Source organism: Amphibalanus amphitrite, unplaced genomic scaffold (genome assembly GCF_019059575.1).
Source record: "Amphibalanus amphitrite isolate SeventyFive unplaced genomic scaffold, NRLGWU_Aamphi_draft 000184F_arrow, whole genome shotgun sequence".
Lineage (NCBI taxonomy): Eukaryota > Metazoa > Arthropoda > Thecostraca > Balanomorpha > Balanidae > Amphibalanus > Amphibalanus amphitrite.
Window position 1 is genome coordinate 356,433 of NW_024881679.1, and position 27,902 is coordinate 384,334.

Consider the following 27,902-nt stretch of genomic DNA (forward strand, 5'->3'; position numbering starts at 1 on the left):
TTTCCTAACTCACAACTCGCCTCACGAGTTTGCCGCACATCGCCATCATTGTCACATAAACGCGTTTACGCGCCATGTTGATGCTCTGAGGCATCAACCGCATAAACGGTTTACGGCGGAGGTCTGACGTCATTGACGAGATGTGACGTCAGGATCAGGTCGACGCTGATTGGTCCTTCAAAAAATAAACATGTTTACGGTTTATTAAACGGGATAACCCAACGTCGTGAACAGCCCTCTGATATCATGGTGTGAACACTTTCGGGAGTTAGAGAAAGCATTTATGAAATAGATATTAGTATTTGACAAATAAATCATACTTTTACATCAAAGTGCTCCCGAATCTTACGAAAGAATCCTAAAACAATATATTTATTCAAGAGGTTTCCTCAGAACAGGTACACTATTCACATCATGACGTCTTCGAAACCGAACACGTTTCAGGTATGCTAGTAACCACGGTCATACTATAGTAACGACACGGTCGTCAAGTTAGATGTAAGTGAATCCTAATCTATAATCTAAGATTCGGAATCAGGTGAGCCCCTACGATTTGGACCAAACTTGGTCAGTGGATAGTACGTAACGTACTGATTACGATGCACCCAAAATCTAAGCTCGGCCCGCCATATTTACGAAGTTACGGATGTTTGAATTTCAAGGTCATTCGGGAGAGCCCCTACGATTTCCGTCAAAATTTGTGTACGGACACCCTAGATGCTCCTCATTACGAATATCACAAAATTTAAGCTCGGCCCGCCATATTTACGAAGTTACGGAGGTTTGAATTTCAAGGTCATTTGGTTGAGCCCCTGCGATTTCCGTCAAAATTGGTATACGGACATATTACATCCTCCTCATTAGGGGAGAGTGGGGTGGGTTGTATCAGTTTTTACTCCGAGACCCATAACCTCGTAACTATCCGTGATAAACTCATTATTTCCATACCATCCCCTTCCTTGATTCTTCTGCTTTTTTGTGCAAAGTAACTTTTCCGCTACCTCTACCAGTTTTTCTTCTACGGTCTCCCGAATAAAACAATGTTTTTGATACAACTTGCCCCATGGCTTGGGTGAGTTGTATCACATGGTGGGGTAATTTGTATCACTATTTCACGTTTCAGGGAGTGTGCTTGCTACTGGTTTTGAACATAACAACAACATTAAATGGGGTTAATACAATGTATAGGTATGCTCAAAGGCTTCACTTTATTAGACCAAACTTAGGTCAATGCAATCCGAACGAAACATCAACAGACTAGACGCAAAAGTGGCCCGTTAACCCGCGCCCCGCTGGGGGGGGGGGGGGGCAGAATCTGCCCCCTCCCGTTTTTCGCCAATAACTTCTAAACGCGTTACGCCAGCGACGTCAAACTTTCAGTACCTTATCATACATCAATTTGACACATTCCCTGTAAATTTGAGCAAAATCCGTCGGAAAGTTTTTGAGAAATTGACGTTTTAGTGACGTCATGTTCGCCATTTTCGCCTCAAAAACGGCAAAATTTCAAACGCCGCTAACATCTTCATTTTTAAAGGAATCAAGACGTAACAAAAAAGGTTATACGTGATTCTACTTTGTCTATCAAATGGCTATCTCGGTTTTTTGAAAATTTTGGTTTTTGGCCAAAATTTTTCCAAAAAACTGACCTTTTTGGGAAAATATTTATAAAATCCAAAATTTTGAGTTTATAAAAAAACGGAATATATGTCAAAGAAGTGGTCTATATGCACCTACATACCAATTTTTAGAAGAATCGGTTCAAAAATGTGGGAGTTATTCAAAATTTTATGACGTCACGACACACACAAATTTTGAAAAATGATTTTTTTGGAAGTTCTAGACCTCGTACGGAAACAAAAATAGCACCATTCGATTCGCCGTGAAAAACTGCATCGAATAGACACCTTTTTAGGCCTTAACAACCAACTTCAAAATTTGACCTCACTTGACCTGACCTTGACCTGACCTCGACCTGAAATTCATCCAGAGGTGGTCCATATCACTTATTGAGTGTGCCTATTGAATTCTATGAGTAAAATGACCCATAAAACATGTGTCGCACATGCCCTTTTCTATATTTTGTTTTTGGTGACTTGACCTGACCTGACCTGACCTTGACCTTGACCTTTGAATGACATTGTGTGCAATGAATATTGTCTTGGTAGTCTAAGAACACGTTTTGGGCAATCAGTCTCAGTCCATTCTTCGGCAACTACGGTGCAAGGCCGATACTGTAGAAACTTGTATTTTGTACCCTTGACCTGACCTTGACCTGACCTCTGACCTACTTAAGCAAAAAAATTTGGGCTCTTAAGATCCGCCTTGTTGAGAGCTTTCGATTGCCGTTTTCCCCGTCTTTCTACGACCATCGGTTCGGAAGTTAGACAGGGGGGGCAGAATCTGCCCCCCCCCCCCATCAGGGCGCGTATGGCTGAATAGCCCAGCGGGGCGCGGGTTAAGAGCAAAGAAGCCAACACATTGTGCCGAAATGGAACGAGCATTGACTAGCTACCTACAAACGCGAGCCAGGGCTTAGCTTTCGCGATCAAAAGCAACATACCCATACATACATACATACATACATGGTACAACATACCCCACCCGGCTCTGATACAACATATACCTAGCCGCCATCTTGGAAAAAACATCCTCGTGCTAAAAAACAGCGGACAGCTGGAGAAATCCGTTTTCACTCACGCAGTCTTAGAACCTACCCTCACCACCGCTACGGAGATCTTTCAAACTCGTGCACATCTAAATGCCCAGAACACACATTTTCTTGCAACTTATTTTTTTAGAATGACATTAAAAAAACATAAAATCGGCTCTCACCTCGAGACGCGTCCACTCAGCCACAAGACAGAACAGGGAAAGATGGCGCCCGGAAAACCTCGTCGGCTGGTCGTGTCGCGAGCGCCATCCATTGGATAAGTTTGGCACAATTCGCCCTGATACAACTTGGACATGATACAACTCTCCCCGCTCTCCCCTACAAATATCATAAAAGTTAAGCTCGGCCCGCCATATTTTTCAAGTTACGGAGTCACAAAGTTACGGAATTTCAAGGTCATTCGGAGAGCCCCTCCGATTTTCGTCAAAATTTGTATGCGGACACATTACATGCTCCTCATTACGAATATCGTAAAAGCTAAGCTCGGCCCGCACTATTTCAAAAGTTAGAGATGTTTGAATTTCAGTGAGTTTCAAACGTCAGTAACTTTTGAAATAGTGCGGGCCGAGCTTAGCTTTTACGATATTCGTAATGAGGAGCATGTAATGTGTCCGCATACAAATTTTGACGAAAATCGGAGGGGCTCTCCGAATGACCTTGAAATTCCGTAACTTTGTGACTCCGTAACTTGAAAAATATGGCGGGCCGAGCTTAACTTTTATGATATTTGTAATGAGCAGGATGTAATGTGTCCGTATACCAATTTTGACGGAAATCGCAGGGGCTCACCCAAATGACCTTGAAATTCAAACCTCCGTAACTTCGTAAATATGGCGGGCCGAGCTTAAATTTTGTGATATTCGTAATGAGGAGCATCTAGAGTGTCCGTACACAAATTTTGACGGAAATCGTAGGGGCTCTCCCGAATGACCTTGAAATTCAAACATCCGTAACTTCGTAAATATGGCGGGCCGAGCTTAGATTTTGGGTGCATCGTAATCAGTACGTTACGTACTATCCACTGACCAAGTCTGGTCCAAATCGTAGGGGCTCACCTGATTCCGAATCTTAGATTATAGATTAGGATTCACTTACATCTAACTTGACGACCGTAGTAACGACGGCCTGCCAAAAACAACACACGACAAAAGAAATACTTTCTGGTTGCCTTACTATGATTCTGAATATGTTTGTGTTTCAATTGTAGAGTGATCGTTCGTTGCTTTTTGTTGCATTTGTAACGCACTTTGGCTTATTTTCATTTGTGTTGCAAGCACATGCATCTGACAAGCCGACGCGTGATCTATATGAAACATGACAGTAGGTAGCTAATAGGCCTAATAGGTATAATCAACGATTGTTTAGCTCATTTTTGCTAACTAACTGAACTAAGCACTCGTTCACAATTTGTTTTCGTTGCCTTTTCAGTTAAACAAGTTGTGCTCCGAAAGTCCGTCTTGTCGAAAACTTTCTCCTGGTGTTTTCCCCGTTTTTCTACAACCGAAGTTCGATGGGGAAGGCAGAATCTGCCCCCAACCACCCAGCGTGGCGTGTTCCGCTGAATAGCCCAGCGGGGCGCGGGATAACAGTGAATGAATGAAAAAAAATGATAGATAATGACTAAAAATACCGACGTGCTTGCGCATCGCAAAGTGTTCTCGACACGCCCACGCATGACCCCGGGAAGTGTTTGGAGTGACAACTTTTTCCTTGTGATAATCATCAGACCACAGATGACGAGACGTTGAATCATCACAAACAGTGTTACATTGATATCGCAGCTTTAGGTACATCCCTTGTTTGACATTCTTTGATAACTGCCGCGATTCCGTTTCCGTTATCCTCAATCCACAGTCCACTTGACACAGTATCCAAGCCATGGTGAAAGCTGAACTCGCATAGGCCCGTTTGACCGACAGCTTATGCATATGTAGATTGTGGGTGCTTGGTAGTGTCTCGCAGTCTGGCTAGTTGCGAGCCATATACAGCTGACAAGTTGTCTGTAAGACAACTTGGACTTTGGAGTCTCAAGTGCACGGTTTGATATCACGGTGAGAATGCGGGCCTTTACGATTGAGTTTCGCCCGTAGAGTAGGTATTGCCAATCCACCGTCTTCGGTTGTTGGGTTGACTGTGAGGGAATACCAAAACTGATGTTTACGAATTTGGTATATTTGTCATAATTGTGCACTCTTTACCTACGAGTCCAGTGCCCGTTTGTCATTGTAAAACCTGCGGCTCTGCGGCTCAGTCCGCTCGGATGAGCAATTGAGCATGTATCTGTGATATCAGGCGGCAGACGACCGGCACTCCTGTGTAGCGCGCCCCGCTGAGCCCACAGTCCGCCCTCCCGCCAGCCGGCCCGACCGCCGCGCCAGCCGGCCCGACCGCCGCGCCAGCCGATCATCTCGGCAGTGTGTTTGCATTCGTGACGTCAGGCCCGCGGCTCGGCCAGAGGCGTTCCCAGGCAGCACTGTGAAGAGAGCTCCCAACCTGTTATCTGATACTGCAGCCGCTCATCAGTGCTCCCCTTTTCACCCATCACAGAATACTGCTCTCGTCTGGCGCCCCGCCCGCGGCTGGTGCGTATTACCTCCCTAGTTCATCAGCCTGGCGCCGCCCGTGCCCCAGTGACCGCCGAGCAGCGGCAGCGGCGGCCGACAGCTGATCAGTGCGAGTCGAGCGGCAGGCGGCGGCGGCGCTCCGTCGGTGGTGATACCCAGTGGGGGCGGGGCGCGGCACGCCCGTAAACCGAGCAGGGCTGTGCTGTGTGGAGCGCGGTGTGAGTGTGTGGAGGAGCGCGGTGTGGTGAGACTGGGATAGTGTGGAAGGCGCAAGCTGAGGCTGAGCGGCAGTGAGTTGAGAGGTTCGTATCGTCAGACTACGTCAGGAGCCGTCGGCCGGCCGTGCCCGCCCCGCTATCGTTGGCTGTGGGGCCTCGTGCGTCGCCGCCGGCGCTCCCCCATCCCCCCCTCCGCCGGCACCGACGAGGTGACGTCATTGGAGCAGAGGCGGTGTCAGGCGAGGACTTGGGGTCACTCCGAGATCGACAGATCCCTCTGAGGACGAGCATAGACTAACGGCTGGACCGGCTGGCACGGCGACCTTCTGCCGACCTCCCCCGCCCCGCCCACCCCACTCCGACCATGGAGCCGCCGGAGGAGGAGATCCTGGGCGCCATCAACCTGATGATCCTCGGCGAGGGCGCCGTCGGCAAGTCATGCATGCTGCAGACCTACTGCGGTGACGCGGTCGAGTCGGTGCGTAGTGCCACGATCGGCGTGGACGTTAGCACGCGCATCTGCTGCGTGCGCGGCCTGCCTGTCAAGCTGCAGTTTTATGACACAGCGGGCTCGGAGCGGTTCCGTCCGCTCATCCGGCAGCAGTACACGCGCGCACACGGCGTGCTGCTGGTATTCGACTTCACCCAGCGTGACACGTTCCAGCGTCTGGAGGGCTGGCTGAAGGAGCTGCGAGCCGCCGCTCGACAAAATCCCATCATCATGCTGGCCGGGAACAAGGCCGAGCCGGAGCTGGCAGAGCGGCGCACCGTCTCCGTCCAGGAGGCAGACGCGTTCGCTAACCAGCAGGGCATCTCCTTCCGCACGCTGAGCGCCTTCAACGTGGCGCAGGTGTGCTCAGTGATCGACGACCTGGCGCATCGCGTGCTGCTGACGCCGCGGCTGTACCGCACGCAGCCCACCGACACCGAGACCTTCGTGCTGCTGCTCAAGCTGCAGACGCAGGCGCACATGCGAGCAGAGGACGCCGAGCGCCGACTGGACATGCTGGAGGACAGGATGGCCGCGCTGGAGAAGGCGGCGCCGGATGGAGAAGCTCGTGGCGCCGGCGACTGACCGGGATGGAGGAGGGGGAGGACAGTGCAGTGGCCAGACCCTGGTCCGTGGTCTGACCGTGCCAGTCAGTGGTCTATGGAGGGGTGCTGATAGTGCAAGAAGGCTGTGCGACCGTGCTGGCCCTGCGAGGGAGTGAGAGTATGATGAGCTTTTCAAGTCAGGGAACTGTAGGCAGGAGAAAAGTTAGAACAGAAGACGACAGCCAAAGAAGCATGGTAGCACTTCTTAGCGGAGATATGTAAGAGAAAACATGCATCTCTAATGCTCGAGCAGTGTCAGGTCACAGGTGTCTGGCATACGCACACAGAACGCACAGAGACAACAACTAGAGCAGCGGTGTGTGCATGGGTCTAACGCACCTGATGAAACAGACTTTCCGGCTGACGTGACCTTACAAACAGACTGAGGTCACCTCAGGGGACCGGACCGCCGCGCCGCGCGTGGACAAAACAGTCTAGCGGTGGACAAACGTGGACTGTATATACGATGGCCAGTTTGGGAGGAGCCAGGATTCGGGGGACGTGCTATCCAGTCAGTCAACGCCCGAGTTGTCGGTACGGAGCCGACCATTGTTACGCCACGAGGTGCCACCGCCCTGCTTTGTGTCGTGTCCAGTAAGCGTTTCGTGCTGCCGGTGGCTGCCTTGTTCCCGTGCCGACGCCCGGTGGACGCCTCAGCCGGCGGTGACCCGTCCCCCGGCGCTGGTCCGGTCCCGTGGCCCGTTTACCAGCAGTGAGCCAGCTCAGCTGGCTCAGCTGGGACCTGCCGCCGTTATGACACACCGCCTGTTACAATGCGGCCGCGGTGGTGTGCCGTCACGCCAGAGCCAGTGTTTCGTGACTATCGGGTCGGGTGTCTGCGGTCGTGACTGGTGGCGTGTGACTGGAGCGGTCGCCCGGACCGGTCCCGCGTCCCACTGTGATGAGTGGGTCACGTGAGGGTATGTGTGCTGGACGCTGGTGACGGATGTGTGCTGGGGACGAGCCGGTATGATCCGGGGCGGAGCGGCGGATGATCGGCCGCCATGCACCCAGTGCCCGCTGGCTGTTCGGGGCCGCGCCCACCACCGGCGCGGCGCGTCACGGCCCGCCCCGCAGGCCGCCAATCAATAACTACTTATCTGAAATCGCTGGCGCACGGCGGCCGAGTGGCAGGGGGAGGGGAGGGGCTCTCAACCACCAGCCGTCACCGCGTTATTGGCAGGCGGCGCCAGCACTTGCCAAACGAGTATATAACTGCGTGTCGACGAAATAAAATATTGTTACTCTGTTGTCACGCGTTTCCTCTTGCCTTTTTGTCGGACTGTGGAGACCAGGCGTTGTTTCCTTTGTTTTCTAGCCAACAATACGCATTGTTATATAGCTGTTAACTGGAGCGTATTTGATTTTTTACAAAATTTAAACGTGCATTGTTAAACAATTAAAATGGGTGTCGGCTTAAGTCCGTCAAGACTGCCAACATTCAGCCCAGATTCTGCCCGGTTCAGTCACTGTGTGGCATGGCCTCAGTGAAGCGTGCCCCGCTGTGGATTCACCGTAACTCGGCGAACTGAAAAAATGGGGCCGCTAGTGCATTGTGTCTGAGACCGACATTGTTGTGGTCTAGTTTTGAAACTCGAACTAAGGAGAATCGCAAGCCTTTGGCACATTGTCTCCACGAAGGATGCCATTTTCCAATTGTCGAGTCTGGATGAAAGAAAAAAAACGATGATATGAAGACGTAACAAAGATTCCAAGGAGTGAGAGATTTTACCTCGACCTTGCCTGAGCTCCTACCGAGGGTGTCTGACCACTATATATGGCCTTGGTCTGACCCAGAAAAACCACGCTCCTTGGATTAGCTGGCTTGGCCAGAAGTTGAAGCGACTGTCAACCGCGATATTTGCGTTATCGCCCACAAAGGATGTTAAAGAATTAAAGATTTGCAATAGCCATATTCATTAGATTATGCAGACCAAAGGAGAACGTGCATTTTGCCTACATATTTGAATACACCACACACATGCATAGCACTGAGACCGAGAAATCTGCGACTTTGCCATTTGACTCTGCTCTCCCTCGATTTGTGCTACAAAGCTACACGCCTCAGTGGCGAGGCCAGCGGTGTTACTGCGTTGGGGGAAGCCGTGTATCGTCGTTAGGGCCGTGGGTGACTGCGACGTAAACATGCCAAGCCAAAGCGATGAAGGTGGCTCGGATTTAAAACACTGGGAGTTTGGGCCGATTTATGTTTCTGCCTCCCATCAAATCTTACTGTTATATACCCAAGATCAGTTGTCAATAGAGGCACATTGAAACTACTTGAATCCATTGATCATTTTTATTCGAGTTCCGTTTCTAGCGACATGTTGCGATTAATATGCGACGAAACTCTCGTGTTCGATGTTAGCCAAAACAGACATACAAAAGAATGGGCGACGCTCCACAATGAACATCACCCTAGCAGATCAACAATAATCGAGATTATGAAAAGAACAGGTACAACGAGCAAGCGAGAAACCGATTCCCTTTCTGCACGAGGCACGAGGTCATGCGTCTTGGCAGTGAGGCGGTTTATATATACCTAAACTGGCAGTGATAGCATTCAAACTTCCCCGCATAGAAAACGATCAAATGTCTCGACCCGAAAATGGCAAGCTTGTCGTCATTGCCAATCCATGATATGATTGTGAACGATGCCCCAAATGATAAGTATTTTGTGCTCAAATTGAGCGATGCATGGCAATTATGCGCGCCCAATTTCAGCAGGCACTAGGCATCTATCAAAATTAGGTGCCGAACATTGTCTAGAAAGCAATGTACAAACAATGAGACAGAAAGAAAAATGAGGTTCTCGGTATTCTTGAGATTTAAGCTGATCGAATAAGATATGCAGCGACGGAAGGCACCAGGCGTGACGACTTGCACGCCGTAGATCTGAATATGTACAAAGTTCCAGAAAGTATTGTCATAAGCGGTTATTGCTCAGAGCCCTACTTCGATTCATCGTCTCCATATCTGCAACAGCAATACGGACAGTGTGGCTCCGATGAACACATGAGTTTCATCACCCGGATCGACCATAGATCCGCTACTATGAATTCGTTCGCCTCTCACCCAACAGCACCCGTCCCGCCACCCATCGGGCTTCAGTGACAGCCTGCGTTCGGCCAGCGTTCGCCAGATGTCAGGGCGGTAGCGGCCGGCCGGCTGCGGGCGCTCAGCCTCTCAGTGGCCTTCTCTGCGGGAACGGCTGACGGCGCGGCGAGCCGCGATCGAACGGCGGCCGTGCGTCGAAGCGCGGTCTCTGGCGACGGCAGACGGAGCAGCGGGACACGCGGGAGCGCAGGTTGCCGGCCTTGAGGGTCTGCTGCTGCGGCTGCCGGAACTGGGCGTAGTCGTCGATGGTGGCCAGCCAGTACGAGTAGGCGGTGGTGAAGAAGTTGCAGCGGCCGTGGCCGTGGCACTCGATGAACGGAGACGGTCGGAAGTCCTCCAGACAGGAGCCCGGAGAGACCAGCGACTGGCCGCCGCCCTCTGCTCCGGCGTCAGTGTGCTGCGGAGAGGTCACACATCGGTCAATAGAGCCCGGACACAGCCCCCTACGACCGTCATCTCCAGCTCCCAGCATATGCGTGATGAGAAAAAGGGGGTCAGGGAAGAGCCACCGGCTACCGCCCTCTCGCAGTCCCGATCTAACAGCAGAGGGTCTCGAATATGATCCGCAAGTTTTATGTGAAGGAGCCGTATACAAATAATTCAGCATTAAGAACAGCGTAGCTTCGCGAGGAGTCACCGACCATCTCCCGTATATTCTGTGGACTGTGGTACCGTACCATGAGGAAGGAGTATCCGATCCAGACGCTCTCCCAGTCCTCCGGACACTCGGGCACGTCCATGCTCTGGCTGTGAATGGCGATCACCAGAGTCTCCGCCTCGCACACCGAGCACCTGTCGGCCGAAACAGAGGAGATGCGTAGTCAGGGTCAGTCAAGAACAATATGTTTGCCTATGTTCTAAGTTTTTTTTTCTGGCGTAAGTTGACCGTCACACTAAATCATGTAGCGTTTGCACACTTTGTATATTTGTTTGTTGGACTCGATTGAGTCTACCCGACATTTTTGTTGCCCTTTTATTTTACTATGCGACTTATTATGTCGGTAATATTACCAGATTTTAAGGAACCATCCATTTCTAATACGGATGCGCATTCCGACCAGCACTTGGACTTTGCCCTTAGCCCAAAGCTCCGCTGCCGCACCTGGAGATATATTTGGGGATGTCGTTGCCTCGGATGGGCGTCATCATCATGGGCATGGGCTCCGGCGTGCTCAGCCAGTAGCTGTAGTCGTTGCGCTGGGCGTACTCGCACTGGTTGTTGATGTTGCAGAACAGGTACGGCATGGTTGAGAACTTGCGCATGCACGAGCCAGGAGTGCCTGCAAGTGGGATCAGCTGGCGTCAGAATTGCAGATAAGAGCATAACATTTTATTCGTCTTTTACTCGGGTAAGTGTTTTTGGGGTAATAATGCATATTGCATCCCTCCGGCTTACAGCTAGCCAGAATTGCTTTTTACTTTGTCCTCAAATGGAGCAGGTCCTTATTGGCAGCCCGAGGCAGAGCAATCTTCAAACAGAATCGAACCACAGGAGCCGTACACGGGTACCAGTGCCTGCTGCAGCACGGCTATGTGGGTATACTGACCGAGGTCGGCGCCGTGCGCCTTGGTGTTGCCGGTGACGTGCAGCAGGGAGTAGCCGTCCCACAGTTTGGTGGTGCCCGGCGGACAGCGCGGCAGGGCCGTCGTCTGGCTGTGCCGGGTGAAGAAAAAGCCGCGCGCGCTCGGCGTCGGTCCCGGCGGCGCGTCGTCGCCGTCGGGCCCGCGCCGCCCCGGCTCGCCAGTGGCGCCCGTGACGCCGTCCAGTCCCGGCAGGCCGGCCATGCCTTTCGGTCCGGGCGGCCCGTCGCGGCCGCGGAACCCGGACAGACCCTCGTCTCCGTCCCGGCCGGGGAAGCCGTCGCGGCCCGGCTTGCCCATGGGTCCGGGGGCGCCGGGCGCGCCGCGGTACCCGTCCGGGCCCGGCTCGCCCGGAGCGCCCTTGAAGCCGTAGCCGGCAAAGTCTCCGGGGGCGCCCTTCTGGCCAGTGGGGCCCGGGAAGCCGGGGAGGCCCGGGCGGCCGTCGAAGCCGTCCAGGCCATCCAGGCCTGGTGGACCATCCGGACCGGGCAGGCCGGGGTCGCCGACGGCGCCCTTCTGTCCGGGCGGGGCGTTAATGCCGGGCAGTCCAGGACGACCGCGGTCACCCTTCATACCACTGAAACAGACCGCGAGACAACGGTGAAATAGTGCCGCTTTGGGATGCAGTAACACCATCAAAACAAAACACCGACTAGATATGTCAATTTAGTCTTTAACGCATCATAAAGCAAATGCCTGGTGGGATTTGCTAGGGAAGACGTTTCACAAGGTAATCAGCAATAACACATGCCGTATTTTTGCAACTTTTATTTAGCACTTAATTATGGTAATGGTGCGACCGAAAGATTGTTCCAAATATCAAAATCATATAGATAAGCTTCACTAGGTCTGTGAAATGTGATAAACTCACGTCAGTCCGTAGAATCCGTCGAATCCGGGATCTCCTGTCATCCCGGGCGTTCCGTCCTCTCCGCGCGCCCCCTGGCTGCCCATGGTGCCCGGCTGACCGCGGCGGCCCGGCAGACCCGAGCGGCCGGGGTCGCCCTGCTCCCCCTTGGCGCCGGGGCCGCCGGGGCCGCCCGGCCTGCCGTCCAGACCCCTCGGACCCGCCAGACCGTAGTCGCCCGGCGCGCCCTTCTGGCCCGGGAAGCCGGGCAGGCCGTCGGGACCGTCGAGTCCCGGCTCGCCCGAGTCGCCCTGGTCGCCGCCGATGACGCGTCCGTCGCGCCCCGACGGACCGGGGTCGCCGGGAGCTCCGTCGGCGCCGGGCCGGCCCTGCTCGCCGTCCGGTCCCGGGCCGCCCACGTCGCCGGCCTGGCCGCGGGCGCCCTTCAGGCCCGGGAAGCCGGGGCTGCCGGACCGGCCGCGGCCGCCCTTCAGGCCAGGGAAACCCTCGTCGCCCGGTAAGCCGTCAAGGCCTGGCTGGCCGGGCAGACCGGACTGACCGAACTGGCCCTTGGAGCCGGGGAAACCTGGACGACCGTCGCGTCCTGGGAGGCCCTGGTTACCAACCATACCTGCGAAAACGACGAAAACGACTTTGGTCAGTGGACTAGAAATATATAGGGCCCAGGCCAGATATCAGTCGGACCAAATGCTAACAAGAGGAGAGAGCATGATAAGCAAGGAAGGCTCACAAGAGCCCACCAAACTTACGAGAAAAAAATACGAGCGAATACGTATTTGGCAATCTCAGTTTCTACCACAGTTGTCCATTTTGCTTCTTTTGATTCCAAATGCGTCACACCCGCAGCAAAATTGTCCTTTTATTGCCTAGCTGACGTACCTGCTCGTCCGACCAGGCCGGGCAGTCCGACCATGCCGGGCCGGCCGCGCAGTCCCGGGGGTCCGGCCGGTCCAGCGTCGCCCCGCTCCCCCTGCGGGCCGGACAGGCCGCGCGCGCCCGACCGGCCCGGCCGCCCTGGGAAGCCCTGGTCACCGGGCAGGCCGTCGGGCCCCGGCACACCAGTGTCACCGGCCATACCCTGCGGGAGTAGCGCAGCAGTGGTCAGCGCTGAATTTCTCCCTGTTTTCATTCTACATTGTATAGAAGAATCTCGCGACGGCAGCTTACAAACACTACGATAGATGGCGCTGGTAGTCAGCGCCTGAAGATAGGCTGTACCGCAATGCAGCCTGGAAATTGGAATCAAACGCAAGCTCCACGCGAAGCGGAGAAACCAATCTCACTGGGTGATTCGAGTGGGTAAATTAGTTCGTACTGGCAACCGGAAATGTGCTATGAAACCCTATAACATTAATGCTATAACGCTAAACGTTTTGTCGAGTCTGGGACATAACATCAACAGACATGTGAGAGCAAAACCAACCTTGAGCCCGAACGCCCCGAAGCCGCCGGGCCGTCCCTGCTCTCCGGGCTCGCCGGGCCGGCCGTCCAGACCGGGCAGGCCCTCTCCGGGCTCTCCTCGCTCTCCGGGCGGGCCGGTGGCGCCGGGCAGTCCCCGCCGTCCGGGCTGGCCGGGCTGGCCGTCCGGACCGGGCTCTCCGGGCAGGCCGCGGTCCGAGTCCTCGCCCGGCTGGCCGGCCGGTCCCGGCGGTCCGTAGTCGCCGCGCGGTCCGGGCAGACCCGGCTCGCCGTCCGGGCCCGGTCCGCCGGGCAGACCGTCGTCACCGGGCGGACCAGGTGGTGCGTTGTAACCCGGTCGGCCAGGGTAGCCCTTCGGGCCGGCCGGACCTGAAAGTGGCGCGCAGAGCCGTCACGGTGAGGGGCGAACAACCTATCATCAGGAATAGTTTCATCGGCGACCAACTTATCAGTTATAACAAAAGTCAGCATTTTTTTGTCATATAGGTACCTACTCAGATCACTGCCAGGAGACAATATCAGAAACACTTCAGTGATGCAGTGATGATGAAAATCCAAGGACTGATCTGCTAACGAAACAAGGTTGTACGTTTTATGCCGGGGACTCGAAGTTACGTGGATACGAGTAGACATTCTGTCAGTGCTCTTACCGTTGGCCGGACCGTCCTCTCCCCGCTCTCCCTTCGGCCCGGGCCGGCCGCCGATCCCGTCCCGTCCCGGCCGGCCGGGCAGACCGCGCCTTCCCGGCTGGCCCTCCATGCCCCGGAAGCCGGGGAAGCCGTCATCTCCAGGCTGTCCTTTTAATCCGGGGCCTCCGGGCAGGCCGTCCAAGCCCTTTTGACCCGGAAAGCCGAACATGCCCGGCAGTCCGCGCAGACCTTTCGGTCCGACACGGCCCGGCATCCCGGGGATCTGGTCTCCTTGCGGTCCGCGAGGTCCCTGAACCAGAGGCGGTCGGTGGTTAGTGGTCATTTGTCAGCTGCTGGTCGGTGATCTAAGGTGGTCAATCCGAGTGGCAACCGAGTGGTCAAAATACACCGAAAAATATATTGTGCTTGGATAATAGGCTAGCTTAGCTATAGAGATGATTATGACGACATTGAATATTTAAAACAACGTATGCGCCAGTTGGCTGTCGACTGTGTCGAGTGTTTCGGCTGGTCTCGGGTGTCCTTTGAAAAGACCGTCCGTGGGATTCACGTTGCCCTCTCACCTGTCTGCCCGGCCGTCCCTGGAACCCTGGCGCGCCCTTCTCCCCGTCAGTGCCGGGCAGGCCGCGCGGCCCCGGCCGGCCCGGCTGGCCGTCGGGGCCGGGCAGGCCGGGGTCGCCGATCGCTCCCGGCTCTCCGGGCGTTCCCGGACGTCCGGTCAGGATCGGCAGACCGTCGTCTCCCCTCAGACCGCGCAGACCAGGCTGGCCCTGAAACACACGGTCAGCGGCGGTCAGCAAACGCTCCGGGGCGCACAGTGGTGGTGCGTGAAGTGCAAGGAATCAAACACCTTCATATGCATCATATCTAATAGACATGTATCAGATGATAGTCGTATATATCACGCAAACCTGTCAAATTCAAATCGAAATACCGAGACCACCCCCATCTCAGTCACCGCCTCACCGGCCTTCCATCCGGCCCCTGAAGTCCTGGCGCGCCGGGCCGGCCGGCCGGACCTCTTTCCCCAGCCACGCCCGGGTACCCCTTGAGGCCCAGGCCGCCTCGCTGTGATCGGCCGGGACCGCCGCGGGCACCTCTCCTGCCCGGCAGGCCGTCATCGCCAGAGAAACCCTTGGCACCCTTGATCACCCGACCTGGAACGAAGGAGGTCGGATTTCAGATTGAGAGAACGCCAGTTGCTGTGGCAGTGAAATTGGCAGTGGGGCAAGCGTTGAGTCTGAAAGACTTTGTGACAGCTGTGCGAGACAAGCATTAAAAAGGCTCTGAAACCAAACAGAGGTTTGACACCAAAACTCTTAAATATAATGTAGACGTTCTATCCTTTTGTGATAGTGAAAACTTGAAACCAAATATGCTTCATAGAATGGTTGCTTCAATGGTTGCCGAATAAGTATGTATTATGTAACTATGTTTCGTTTCTGTCGTGAGAATATCGCGCGTTCGGCGGCGTCGTTCTGCTGCAGCCGTACGTACCTGGCAGGCCGGGTTCTCCGGGCTCGCCCTTGGACCCCTGGTAGAGGTTGGCGCTCGACTCTCCGGGCTCTCCGGGTGGACCTTCGTCTCCCACATAGCCTCGACGACCGCTGTCAAAGCGCACACCGGGCCATACTGATGATTGGCGAACATGATGAGTGAGATTCACATTTCCATCATTGGGTGGGGACCGACTGTAAGCTTGGGGAGATCGGGCAGGCTGCGGAATTCAACAGAATGTTGTTGGTAGCATCGTAGAGAAAAGAAGTCAAGAACGTCTTACACTGATCACCAGTCGTGATTTATAAATACACTGCTAACCAGGGGCGGAAATTAATGCCACCTCAACTTAAAGGAAATAGTTCACTTTCACGAAATTATTTTTTTTGCAATGGATTTATGATTTTTTATGTTCAAAATGATCAGCAAAGAAAATAAAACCTATTTATAACAAAAGATTATTTTCTATATTTTGATATAAGAAGAACTTTTCAGTTTCTGTAAGGCACAGGCGATCCAGTATGAAAAGAGCATGGGTTCCGAAAATTCTTCAGAAACTAGAGAAATTATCGCGGCCACCGGCATTTGGGCGATCTGCTGCTGCTGAATGTCCTTATTGATCAGTACGAGAATTTCTCTAGAGTTCTCGTAGATAATTTCTCTAGTTTCTGAAGAATTTTCGGTACCCATGCTCTTTTCATACTGGATTGGAATATATGCAAGGCACACATCCTCAACGCAAGACACCTTTTTCGGGACGAGAAATAGAATATCTTTGCCTAGGGTGATCGTTGGGCTGTAAAAGCTCCTGATTTATGCTCGTCTCAGCCCAGGCTACGGAACTGCTATTCCAGTTCAAAACCCATGTTAAAAAGTGAACTATTTCCTTTAACCAGCGTTGCCCCCCCTCTCTCTCTCTCTCTCTCTCTCTCTCTCTCTCTCTCTCTTTCTCCCTTTCTTTCTCTCTCTCTCTCTCTCTCTCTCTCTCTCTCTCTCTCTCCTCTCTCTCTCTCCTCTCCTCTCTCTCTCTCTCTCTCTCTCTCTCTCTCCTCTCTCTCTCTCCCCCCTCTCTCTCTCCCCTCTCTCCCTCTCTCTCCCTCTCTCCCCCCCTCTCTCTCTCTCTCTCTCTCTCTCTCTCTTTCTCTCACCGGAATCCCTCCAGTCCACGGTCGCCCTTCAGCAGGCTCTTGCGGCTCTCGTCTGCATCCCTGCCGTCCAGACCCGGCCGGCCGTCCAGTCCGCGACGACCCGGCGTGCCCTGGTCACCGTAGTCGCCCTGTGACGTCACACAGAGGTCACAGAGGTCAGCCAGGAGGTCACGGAGGTCACGGAGGTCAGCCGGGAGGTGACGACGGCGAGAAGTGGAAACAGGGTGCTTGAAGGTGCGCGGCCAACTGCACAAAACCAGCAGAGGGAGATATCCATCTCGGTCAGGCATCACAGGACCTGTAGCAGAGGCGAGGAAGTGGTTTAACATACGACATGATGTGATGTTTAAATGTCAAATTATGATCAAATTACATCATAAAGTATTATGGTGAAGGGTACAAGTATCGCCATCATTAATATACAAACAGTTTTACGGCAAAGTTTTACGGCTGGCTGGCATGGGTCACCTTCTAGTGGCCCACGAAGCGTACTGCGCCAAGCAGCCGCTTGCGCTTGGAATGGAAGGAAAGAAGTCCGATTATTTGTGCGCCAACGCTGTCGTTTTTCACTGAGGTCAGGATATTGCTCAGTCGGTCCTCTCACCAGGGCGCCTTTGAAGCCTGGCAGTCCGGAGGGCCCGGGCATGCCGTCTGTGCCGGGTAGACCCTCGTCTCCTGGTGGACCCTCGGGTCCTGGCTCGCCCCTCTCCCCGGGCGGACCGCGGCTGCTCCTCCCGGACTCGTAGATGAGGATGCCAGGGGCTCCCGGGTCACCGGGTCGACCCGCCAGACCTGAAGGAGGGCGGACGGGGGATTTAACGGGGTAGTCTGGCGGACAGATATAATAAACACGTGTGTACTGTGTACCCACTATACTGATTCAGAATGACATTGTACAAATGTACAGTACAGTCGGTCTTAAGTACCGCGCAACAGTGCGAGGAATCCATCAAGCCCGACCGATGAAGGACTGCTAAATTTGAGTCACCGAAGCAATTGACATCCCCGTCCATTCCCCAGGTCAATTAGTTCGGTGACTTTCAAATTATAGCAGGCCCTTCCTCGCTCAGGCTTGATGGATCCACCGCACTGTTGCGCTGACTGTAAGTACATGCTAAGGAGCATAGAATGATGTTTGCACGGTCATCTTGCCAAAAGGCAAAAGGTATTCATTGACGTGATCTGGGTAATATGGGCTGTATATCAGCGCATATCAAAACTAATCTGTCTGACCTGAAGGACATGGGGCCTAGCGTTTCACAGCCTATCCGTTTTGGAAGTTCGGGGTGTCTTACCGGCAGCACCCGGCAGTCCGTCCAGTCCCGGGTAGCCGATGGGTCCTGGCAGGCCAGTCGGTCCCTGGAAACCGTCCGGTCCCGGTCTGCCGGGCGGTCCTCGCGAGCCCGGCAGTCCCGGCCGGCCGGCATCCCCGGCCCGACCCTTCTCACAGGGTGACACTGCGGGGAGGGGCACAAGAGCGTCATCACATGCGTCTTGTCATCACCGACATCGAACGCACGACAAGTGTTCGCGACGCATAACGGCACAGGTACATAAAAAACGAAGCGCGAACACCGAGTGGTCTCTGTTTGAGCGTTATCGGTACGCCCGCCAGGCTGTTTGTGTGCTCTAACATGCGTGGACTTGACAGGGCGCCATTAGCTATTTGTACGCCGCGCAGCCTCCTGAGAGCGTGGTATCGGGATATCCGCGTCAGTAAGTTAGAGACGGTATCAGCCAGGCTATCCGATATGGGAGCGTGTCCAAACTGCAGGTCGACCGTGACTCGGTCGCAACGGGCGTCAAACTTCAGTTTAACAGTGAAATAAAACAGTAAAACTACCTAAGGCTCAAAGTTTAATCAACGAACCAACTTTGTGAGATCTCAACGATGCAAGTACGAGCGCCATACAATATTATCAAGTACGGTATCAAATAGCTGGTCAGTTCTTATGGAAGAAGACACATAAAACCTTATCAAAACCCTACTAGTTAATATCTTACATGACACGCGTAGAGCTAGAGAAGTGATAAGTAATAAGCGTTGAGCGAACAGATCAATACGGGATGGGACGGGACAATAAACCGTGAGACAGTATATAAACCGGTTCAAGTCGATGTAGGCTGATGTGAGCTGTTGTGTGCCGCTGTGATTAATCTGCGGCGTTCTACTCACGGTCCTGGGGCTGGCAGTCGTCGCCGCGCGGGCCCGGGGTTCCGGGCAAGCCGTCCCGTCCGTCGACTCCGGGTGTCCCCGGGAATCCGGGAGGGCCCCGCAGACCAGGCGCGCCCTGAGGACCCTTGATCGGCACACCGATGCCGGGCATGCCCTTCGGACCTGGCCAATGGACGTGCTCGTCAGTTTGATGGGTTGGGTTTGTGTACTTCACAAACGCATCATGCACATCCCGCCACTTACTGCAAAAACTGTCTGAAACGTGTCTACCAGCGACTGAGCTATGTTCATCAGGTCACTGCCGTTGGATTAGTTGAATAATTTAAATGTTTACAACCTTTCAAAAAAAGAAACATGCAATGATGTCCATTGCCTGTTTCAGGTAAGGTAACTTTAATACCCACAGATCTATCGGTAGATGCAGGCCGTCAGGTAAGCAACAAGTCCCATTTGCAGTCAGCAGGCCGCACTCCGCGGCGCCTCACCCTGGTATCCGGGGTCTCCGCGTTCTCCAGGCATGCCGTCCAGAGCGGGCCGTCCGGGGACGCCTTCCCGGCCCGGCGGGCCCTCCACGGTCTCCCCCTGGCCGCCCTGCAGTCCGGGGAAGCCGGCCTCTCCGGGCGCTCCGGGCGGGCCGGCGGGCCCGATCGGTCCCGGATAGCCGTCGTCTCCGGGCTGTCCCGGAATGACCAGTCCGGGCGCGCCGGCCTCTCCCGGAGGTCCGGGCGGCCCGGGCGGGCCGGTCACGCCGCGGTAGCCCTCCTGACCGTCGCGGCCGTCCAGACCGCGGTCGCCCTGCCGTCCCGGGAAGCCGACATCGCCCTGCACTCCTGTGGAGCCTTTCAGAGTGCGCGCGATGTTGGGATCGTAGAGGCCCTTCTCTCCGATGTCGCCCTGGCGGCCGGGCCGGCCGGGCTGGCCTGGCTCGCCGAGCAGACCTTCCCTGCCCGGCAGACCGTCACGACCGCTGAAGCCCGGCGCGCCCTTGTCGCCCTTGTCGCCGTAGGGGCCCGACGGGCCGGCGCGACCCTGCTTGCCCCTGCGGCCGTCGCCGCCGCGCCCACCGCGCTGGCCCTTGAAGCCGGGCAGGCCACGGGGCCCTGGCCGCCCGTCCGGCCCGGGGGGACCGTCGGGGCCCTTGTCACCGCGCGGGCCACGCCCCCCGGGACTACCTGCAGGCCTGCCGACAGAGCGGGAAACGGACTCAGACGCTGGATAAATAGTCAACCAGTGGCCTGTCTGGGTCCGTCCCTGGGCCTGGACCAGAAGACACACAAGCTCAGACGCCGAATAAATGCTCATTGTTCATCAGGGCATATTGTAATATAATGAAGATAATTATCTTTACTCTTTAGATCCCTGCACAATGCACAGTGCACAATGCACATATGGTTGAAGCCTGACGGTGAGTGCTGCTCATATGGCCCGGCAAGATGTGTTATGCGGATCCAGACATCCAAGGTGGACAGCAAAATTGAGAGCTTAAAGTGTTGTCAAAATGGCCTAATTCAGAAGCGACTCGCCCCATGGCTCATTGAACCTAAATGGACATTATAGCCGTTTTCGCGACGGCCATCTGGTACACATTTGGTGCACAGCTGGTGCAGATTAGGTGCAGATTTCGTCAAATTAGGTTCAGTGTGTCTCTTAGTAGCTATCAGCTAGGGTTGCGCTAATTGCTTATATTCCTGCTTTGTCATATTATCCGAGAGCATCATCGATTAAAACACTTAAATAAAATCATAAAATGAAGATATTTGCTGTAAAAGAGATTAGGTGCAGATTTGGTCAAATTAGGTGCATTCGCCGGATCGCCCGTCGTGAAAACGGCTTATAACGCATCACTGCGTTGCTGTATGCAATATGCATCATATGAAGGCGGCGGGTTCACTCACGGTGTGATGATGGTGACATTTCCAGAGACCCTTCTTTCCGTGCCCTTCTTTCCCGGCGGGCCGGGCTCGCCCTGCATGCCCTTCTGACCTTTGGGCCCGATCTTGGTGTCTCCCTGCATACCTCTGGGGCCGGGGAAGCCGGCAGGCCCCGGAGAACCCTGTCAACGTGGACAAGATTCAATCAGCATGTGTCACCAGCGTCTCGCATGCATAATCGCAATCAATAAACACACGCAAGTATCGTGATAGTCCTGCATACATTTTTTGTTGTTTTTGTAATAAAACGTTATCGAAAGTACCGAAATTACCCAAATACATTTCCATCATATTCCGTGGACGTATAGCTCACCATGAATCCTGCGTCGCCAGTGTATCCAGCGTAGCCCTTCGGTCCGGGAAGGCCCGGCAAACCCTGTGGGAAGAAGACCGTCATTCAATGCGGGTCATTTGTATCATTTTGTAACATTATCAGACATCATTCTCAATTAAAACACTGAGATGAATTCATGATATGAAGATAATTGTAAAAGAGTTTTGGTGCAGATTTGCTCAAGTTTGGTGCAGTCGTGAAAACGGCTAACAACTCATGATGATATCCATTCTCTCGTCCTTCTGATCTCGGAGAGAGCCGTCAACTCACGTCCGCTCCGGGCCGACCCGAGATACCCTGCTCTCCCTTGATTCCCACTGAGTTGATACCGCCTTCGCCGGGGTCTCCGGAGGGACCCCGTGGTCCGGCCGAACCTGGTGGTGGGACATAGGTCAGGTCAAAGGTCGGTACAGGAGAAATAGGTCAAAGAACGACCCATCTAGAGGTGAGTTTGCAGGTCAGCAGTGTTAGCACGAAGGTCAACGAAGACCAGTCTAAAGAAGTGTGCAGAAGTTCAGTTCTTTAGGGACCAGTCTTTTTTATGCGGAAATCAGTGAAGGGGCCAATGGAGAGGCCATTCCAGAGGTTATTCCGGAGACCTGCTCAGGAGTGGTCTGGAGATCAGTCCAGAGCTGTGGTTCGCTGGCCTCGCAGCTGTAGCCGGGGTTACCTGGTCCAGACGGGCTGACCTGCGCGGTGTGAGCCCATGAGAAGCACTGTCAGCAGTCGATGCACTGGGTGGGAGGGATGAGCGCTGACGAGAGGTCAGCTCATGTTCGCGTATCACAGCCACAGGGGAGTAACAGAGTCAGAGACTCGCTCAATGTGCATTATCTTAGCCGGCTATAAACCTCTGGGACTGTGAAGTGTCTCCCCTCACCTGGCTATTTTATGGGTCCGTATGTAATGTGTGTGCTCTTCTGGTTGTTTCTTGGTTAAAAAGATATTCCGTGTTTTTAGGTAAGCTTCTTCACCTGTCTAGTGTTTGAGTCCATGAAATGCGTTTTTGCCTATGTTCCTGCATTTCCTATAACGTTTGTAGGATGCTGTTCCCTGTCGGGTGTTTCCTCTCACCGGGCTGTCCTCGCGGTCCGCTGAGTCCGGGCAGACCGGGCAGGCCCGGCTGGCCGTCAGTGCCGTTACAGCCGGGAAAACCGAGCGCTCCCCGCTGACCCTGGTCTCCGGGCAGACCCTGCCGGTCACCAGGGGACGGGTCAGGGGTCGTCAGAGACGTATCAGGCGTCACCTGGGATCAGTCGGTTGTTTGATTACCGTTAGAGAGGTCAGGGATAGAGGAGATGTTGTCAGCGAAGTAAGTTTGAGACTACCGGATATAAATGAACGTTTAATGCTCCCGTGGAGGGGATGGGGTTGATAAATTGAGGGTCGAAACACAGAGATATTGTCCTAAACCTAGGTATCAGGCACAGGCTTACAAAGAATAAAACAAACACATTCGTACATAAGAACATTATGTAGAGCATTAGAGCACAATATACCGTTTTTCTTGCTGGCTGCTGCTGACACGACAGACCCCCGAAAGCCGATTTGCGCTGTACTTCCTCTGCCACTCACCGGTATTCCGGGGGCGCCCCTGAATCCGGCGACGCCCTGTTGGCCGCGGAAGCCCTTGGCGCCCTGGTCGCCCTCCAGGCCTCTGGTGCCCTTCATCCCGGCCGGACCGATCCGGCCCTCCGGGCCCGTGTCACCCGGAAACCCGGGCGAGCCCTGCAGGCCCGGGATGCCCGGGTTGCCGATGTAGCCCTTCTCGCCCTCGCAAATGCAGTTCTGAACCACACAGCCAACGCACGCCTGAAACAGACAGAACGAACGGTCAGGTCAGTAGGGCTCTGTGTTCAGCTGGTGGTCGCATAAAGTTGTATTGAAAGAAACTAGTCTAGAATACGGCAAAGATACGTGCATAGAAGTAGAGATAGGTAGGTATAAAAAAGCTGCAAGCATCGAATCGCTTTGTCGCTTTCCGACCACGGACGTGTCCAACTCACGTTCCACGAAGTTGAAAGGATTCTCTGAAACTGAAATGATAGTCGTTGAAAAAGGCGACTTTGAGGCTACTCTTTTTCAGGGAGAAACATTCAAAGTTTCATGCATTTGGCCACCCTTGTTCCCAGCTCCCTAGGTCCCCAGAACTTTTTTACTTTTTTGCAGCTTTTTTGCCCGTCCCTATAGGCAAAGGTCAAATTTATGAATCAACTGTACGCCTAAGTCTGGAAACATGCTCCCTGGTCAGACCCATACCGTTAAAATTTCTCAGAATGTTCTCCTAAACTAAAACATGTGCTAGAACCCGCCGTAGACGCTGTTTGGGAGCAGTCACCTGAGCCGCCGCCATAAGGCAGTCAGTCGGCGTGCAACTGTTTACCGAAATATTCGGTGAGCACGGGGTGGGCTGTCACCGAACACTGGAGCCGGCGGGCCGCCGGGCGGGCACGGTGGGCCGCAATACGGCTGCCGAGCGGCCACATAAACACAGCGGCATATACCAACTCCCAACAATAAACAGCCGTGCCGCGCCGCGCCGGCGGCGGCCGATGCAGTGTCGATGGCGGCGGCGGTGACGGCGGCAGTCGGTGGCAGTGGCATCGGCCGATGGTAGCGCCTCAGCGAGGTACGACAGGGCGCGGCCAGCATGAGGTGCTCGAACCGTAAAGAGAAGAGAAGATGCAGAGCGGCAGAGATGGCGGTTGCAGATAGCAGACCGGGCGATTAGGGTTGGGGGCGGAGCCAGCCACTGCTCAGGCATGGATGGGTTGATATGGAGCCCGTGGGTGGAGCCTAATGGCTGTAATGGCCATCTCAGGCGGAGGCGGAACGGGACGCGGGGGGAGGTGAGACAGGACGAGAGAGTGAGGGATAGGAACGGAAATTCAGTTCCGGAAGGGGTGGGTACGGTTCAGAGAGGGTGGAACTGGGCTAGTCGGTGGGAACTGGAGGATGCGGGATGGGATTTGCCTAGAAAGAAGCAGGACTTGTAACACGCGGGCGGGACGGGATGGACACGATAGCGAGCCTGGAAGGGGCGGTGCCGTGCCTGTGAGGAGCGGACAGGGCCTTAGAGGGGCGGGTCGGGGAGTGGGCGGACCGGCACGAGCATAGAGACTGATATGTCCGCAGCTGCACGTGATAACTGCTGACCTAACAGCCGACTGGATGGCGTCGGGGCGCGGCTGGCCGCTGCTGATGGGCTGATGTGACTCCCCTGCTGACCGCTGCGGGGGCGGGCGGTCTGCCCCTGCAGAGCTGTCCGCCTGCAGCGGCCCTGTGCTGACTGGAACCGCCAGCTGCCGGACCGGACCCACTGACGGCGCAGACTGTCACATGAGACGTCCGGGCGCCGCCGCTTTCTGGGCCACACCGGCTGGCCAAATGTGTGGCACATAGTGCTCAACTACACAGTTGACAGTTGTTGCAGGAGATGAGTGGTATAAGAATGGACTGGTTTGCAGTACCTACAACTCAAACAAAAGACTAAGTTCAGACTAGGCACGGAGTCATCTAAAAAAAATGTTCAAAATAATTTAACGTATTATATTTTTGTAGGGTTAGCCGTTTGGGTTTTAGCAAATAGTCTGTTTCGGTGCCGCGAAATGAGAGGATGAGGGGCCCGCGGGGGGGGGGGGGGCATTGTGCCTATTCCCCTGGCTGGTGCGCAGCAGAGACTGGGTGTCATTCCCATTGGGAGAGGTGTACCGGGTGTACCCCATTAGAGCAAATGACCCAGCCGCTCAGACGGTCAGCCCGGAAGCGCATGCTCGTTTCTACCTGCACAATGTCCTCAAGTGCTCTTCCGGCTTCCCTCAGATGGCGTAAAGCAATTGCTATTTTTTTGCTACATGTAAAACCATTTCTTATATATCACCCGTCAGAAAAAAGAACTATGCATGGGAATTAAGTTTAAGGTTTTTATCCCTTGCTGTACGATGCTGAACTTTTAGTGCGCTCGCGCTGTTGGAATTGGAAGCATTGTTTTTTATAAGAGACATAATCCAACCCCAACAGAATCGCAGTCAGTTCTTTGCTAATTGGCTCGTCACTCGGATAAGAGGGCCAGACAAATAACCCGTCTTACCTGTTAAAATGCACTTATCTGCTGGGCTTTGGTCATGTGTATAGTTGACTACAGAATGATGTTCCACTTTTCACAGGCAATTATTTGCTTGGAGTGGTAGGCTGTGCCGCATCACACGGGCTGAGTTCACAAATTATAGCTTTGTCCCAATGCTCACAATCGACACACTTAATTGCGTGATAAACGGCACAACTTAGCGCTCCGGTCAACTGATTTTTTTTTCTGAGGAGTGGAATATCATTCTGTAGTCGACTATACCCAGGTAACGTGTAGACTTTTTAGAGACGTCCATGCCCTTTTTCGTCCTATTTATTTTGCCATGCTCATGGAATGACCTGTGACCATCCCCATTTTGATTTATACCTCCTTTCGGCTCCTATCTCATACAGTGTCCGCTCCGTCATCACCTGTCCGCCGCCCGGCGAATTCGCGCTGAAGGATGAGCCGCTGTCCCGCAGCGCATCGGTGTATTCCGGCACAGTCTATCCCGCAGGACGGCCGGCTGGAATCCATTCCGAACTAACAGACAACCGGACGGACGGGTGGACGGGCGGCGGCGGCGGCGGCGGCGGCGGCGGCTCTACACGAACACGTGGCTTGTTATCGTAGGCCGTGCTCCAGTGGGATGTCCAGCTTGCCTACTTGCCCGAGGTCCCATTTTTTAATGTTTATGCCTTGGCCCGGTATAGTTTGTGCCTGTTTCTTCTCATTGGCGGATGTCGACACATCCAAAGCTGGTTCGAGCTTCGAGGGACATGTGGGATTGACATTCAGTGAAGACACTTTACACAAAGTGTGGTTGTTACTTCTCAGCCACGGCACATTTTTGCGTGGATGAGCTATATGCACAATTAACTATATGTAGTTAAGCACAATTACAGCTACATATACCTACCTATGCTTTTTATATAACGCGGTTGATGGAAAGACATCCGCTTAACCCGCGACAACGCATCTCGATATCGCTAGGAGCGATTTGGAGGTGTGACTCATGTGCATTGCCAGGAAACTGTCCCGTTGTTATCGTCTCATGGCCCAAAACGAACCACGGACGTGCAGCGTGTCCGTCGGCACTGGAGGGGGCCTACGATCTGCCCCGTACCGGGCCAACGATAACAAACGGTCCCGTATACGACCCGGCCGGCCCGCTAACGGCCACCGCCGTCCGTCTGTCCCGTCGGAGCTGAAACGAGGACCATAAGGTGGCGTATCATGTGTAGAATATACCTGTCACTTAAACAGGAGTATTAATTTAATTGGCATCTTTGAATTTAATGTAAAAGACTTCATGGAATCATTCACCATTGAGCTGGAATGCAAACCGACGTATGCTAAATTGCTTCTTAAATGCACTGTCCCAGATCGGCAGTCGGCAGATATTCATTCGAACTGATATGTCCCCATCACAATGACCTCAGTCTTTGGGATAAATTAGTCGGTGAGTTTGTTGAACCCGTTCTGCGAATCCCAGCCGACGGCAGACGGCAGACACCGGATCTCTGCACGGCCGCCGTGGCCGGACGCAGTGGGCGACGTGCAGTGCCGGAACTAGGCCGTGTTCGCACCGTGCCGTCAGCGGTCGTCTACGACCGATAAGGTGGCTTTGTTGGCGCCATGAGCGGCCTGGCAGACGGCTGGGAGCTGCGCGCGCACCTCCTCCAGGCCCTGGCGGCTGGAGCCAGCCCGGGGGTTCGTGCCGTGCAGCAGCTCGGCCAAGTTTGCAGAGGAGGACCGACTGGGGGCGGCGCCGGCTGTGCAGCGTCTCTGAACAGCACTCCGCGACCGCTCGAGGTCCTGGAAGTGCTTCTGGAAGGCGGCACTCCAGACTGAACAGAATGTGCTTCCATAAACAAATGATAACATTGTTGGTTGATGGTTGCAATAATATTCACTGCATTTTTTAATGTTGGTAACGCTATCGGTTCTCTTAAATTGTTTACGATGAATGAAATGTCGGTCTGAATTTTCATTCAGCATGAAATTTGCTCGGAAATTTCGTGATACATTGGTTTATGAAAATCGGGAATAACAAGTGATTAATATGAGCTACAATCCCCAAAACCACGAAAAAATAAGAGATAGACGGAGCACACCCAGTCGCCAGGGGCCTATACAGACGGTACACAACAGTGCTGTGCAAAAAGTACCACAGGTGCACGGCTGAATAGGGAGGTTTTTTTTTCTTGTACTTAAGGGTTGGTACATACCTAATGCCATTGAGCATGCTCGTACTCAGGTACGGTGGTACCGTACCTGCCTGAGTACACAGGTACGCCGCGCGAGGTACCTCAGGTACGTCCAGGTACGGCGTCTGGACGGACTCACCGCGGCGCTGGTGTGATGCAGCTGAAGCAGCAGCAACAGGCCCGCGGCCAGCGGCCGGCGCGGCGCGGCCATCCTCGCCATGGGCGACGGCGGCGGGACGGTGCCGCCGGCAGCTACTCTCCGGCCGCGCGGCACACTGACCGGCGGCGCGCACAGCGCCCCCAGCCGGCGGCACCGGCGCGCCGGCACCGACGGAGGCGGGGCCTAACGGGCAC

At 54.3% G+C, this 27,902-nt stretch overlaps 2 protein-coding genes across 3 annotated transcripts in view; one reads left to right on the forward strand and one right to left on the reverse strand.

The window, feature by feature from the left end:
• LOC122384234 (ras-related protein RABB1b-like) overlaps window positions 1-7,802 on the forward strand; it is a 72,181-nt gene extending 64,379 nt beyond the window's left edge. The window contains exon 2 of one of the 2 annotated variants that reach the window (XM_043371404.1): window positions 5,222-7,802. In XM_043371404.1, coding sequence (XP_043227339.1) covers window positions 5,821-6,531 — 711 coding nt within the window. In that variant the 5' untranslated portion in view covers window positions 5,222-5,820 and the 3' untranslated portion in view covers window positions 6,532-7,802. Of the gene's footprint in view, window positions 1-4,102 lie in introns of both variants that reach the window. The other variant, XM_043371403.1, reaches the window with a different exon arrangement.
• A 1,033-nt stretch (window positions 7,803-8,835) lies between these two features.
• On the reverse strand, window positions 8,836-27,814 carry LOC122384238 (collagen alpha-5(IV) chain-like). The gene is made up of 22 exons (XM_043371409.1): window positions 27,688-27,814; window positions 22,848-23,084; window positions 22,347-22,464; window positions 21,543-21,646; window positions 21,252-21,314; window positions 20,903-21,060; window positions 19,493-20,187; window positions 19,008-19,169; window positions 18,127-18,288; window positions 17,436-17,623; window positions 16,832-16,959; window positions 15,684-15,793; window positions 15,153-15,343; window positions 14,750-14,956; window positions 14,187-14,475; window positions 13,541-13,905; window positions 12,997-13,195; window positions 12,121-12,727; window positions 11,216-11,826; window positions 10,771-10,948; window positions 10,346-10,460; window positions 8,836-10,065 (listed from the first exon to the last, which is right to left on the reverse strand). Exons 1-22 carry the CDS (start codon window positions 27,766-27,768, stop codon window positions 9,730-9,732), a joined length of 5,304 nt encoding a protein of 1,767 aa, XP_043227344.1. The 5' UTR covers window positions 27,769-27,814; the 3' UTR covers window positions 8,836-9,729.
• Window positions 27,815-27,902: the final 88 nt, after the last annotated feature.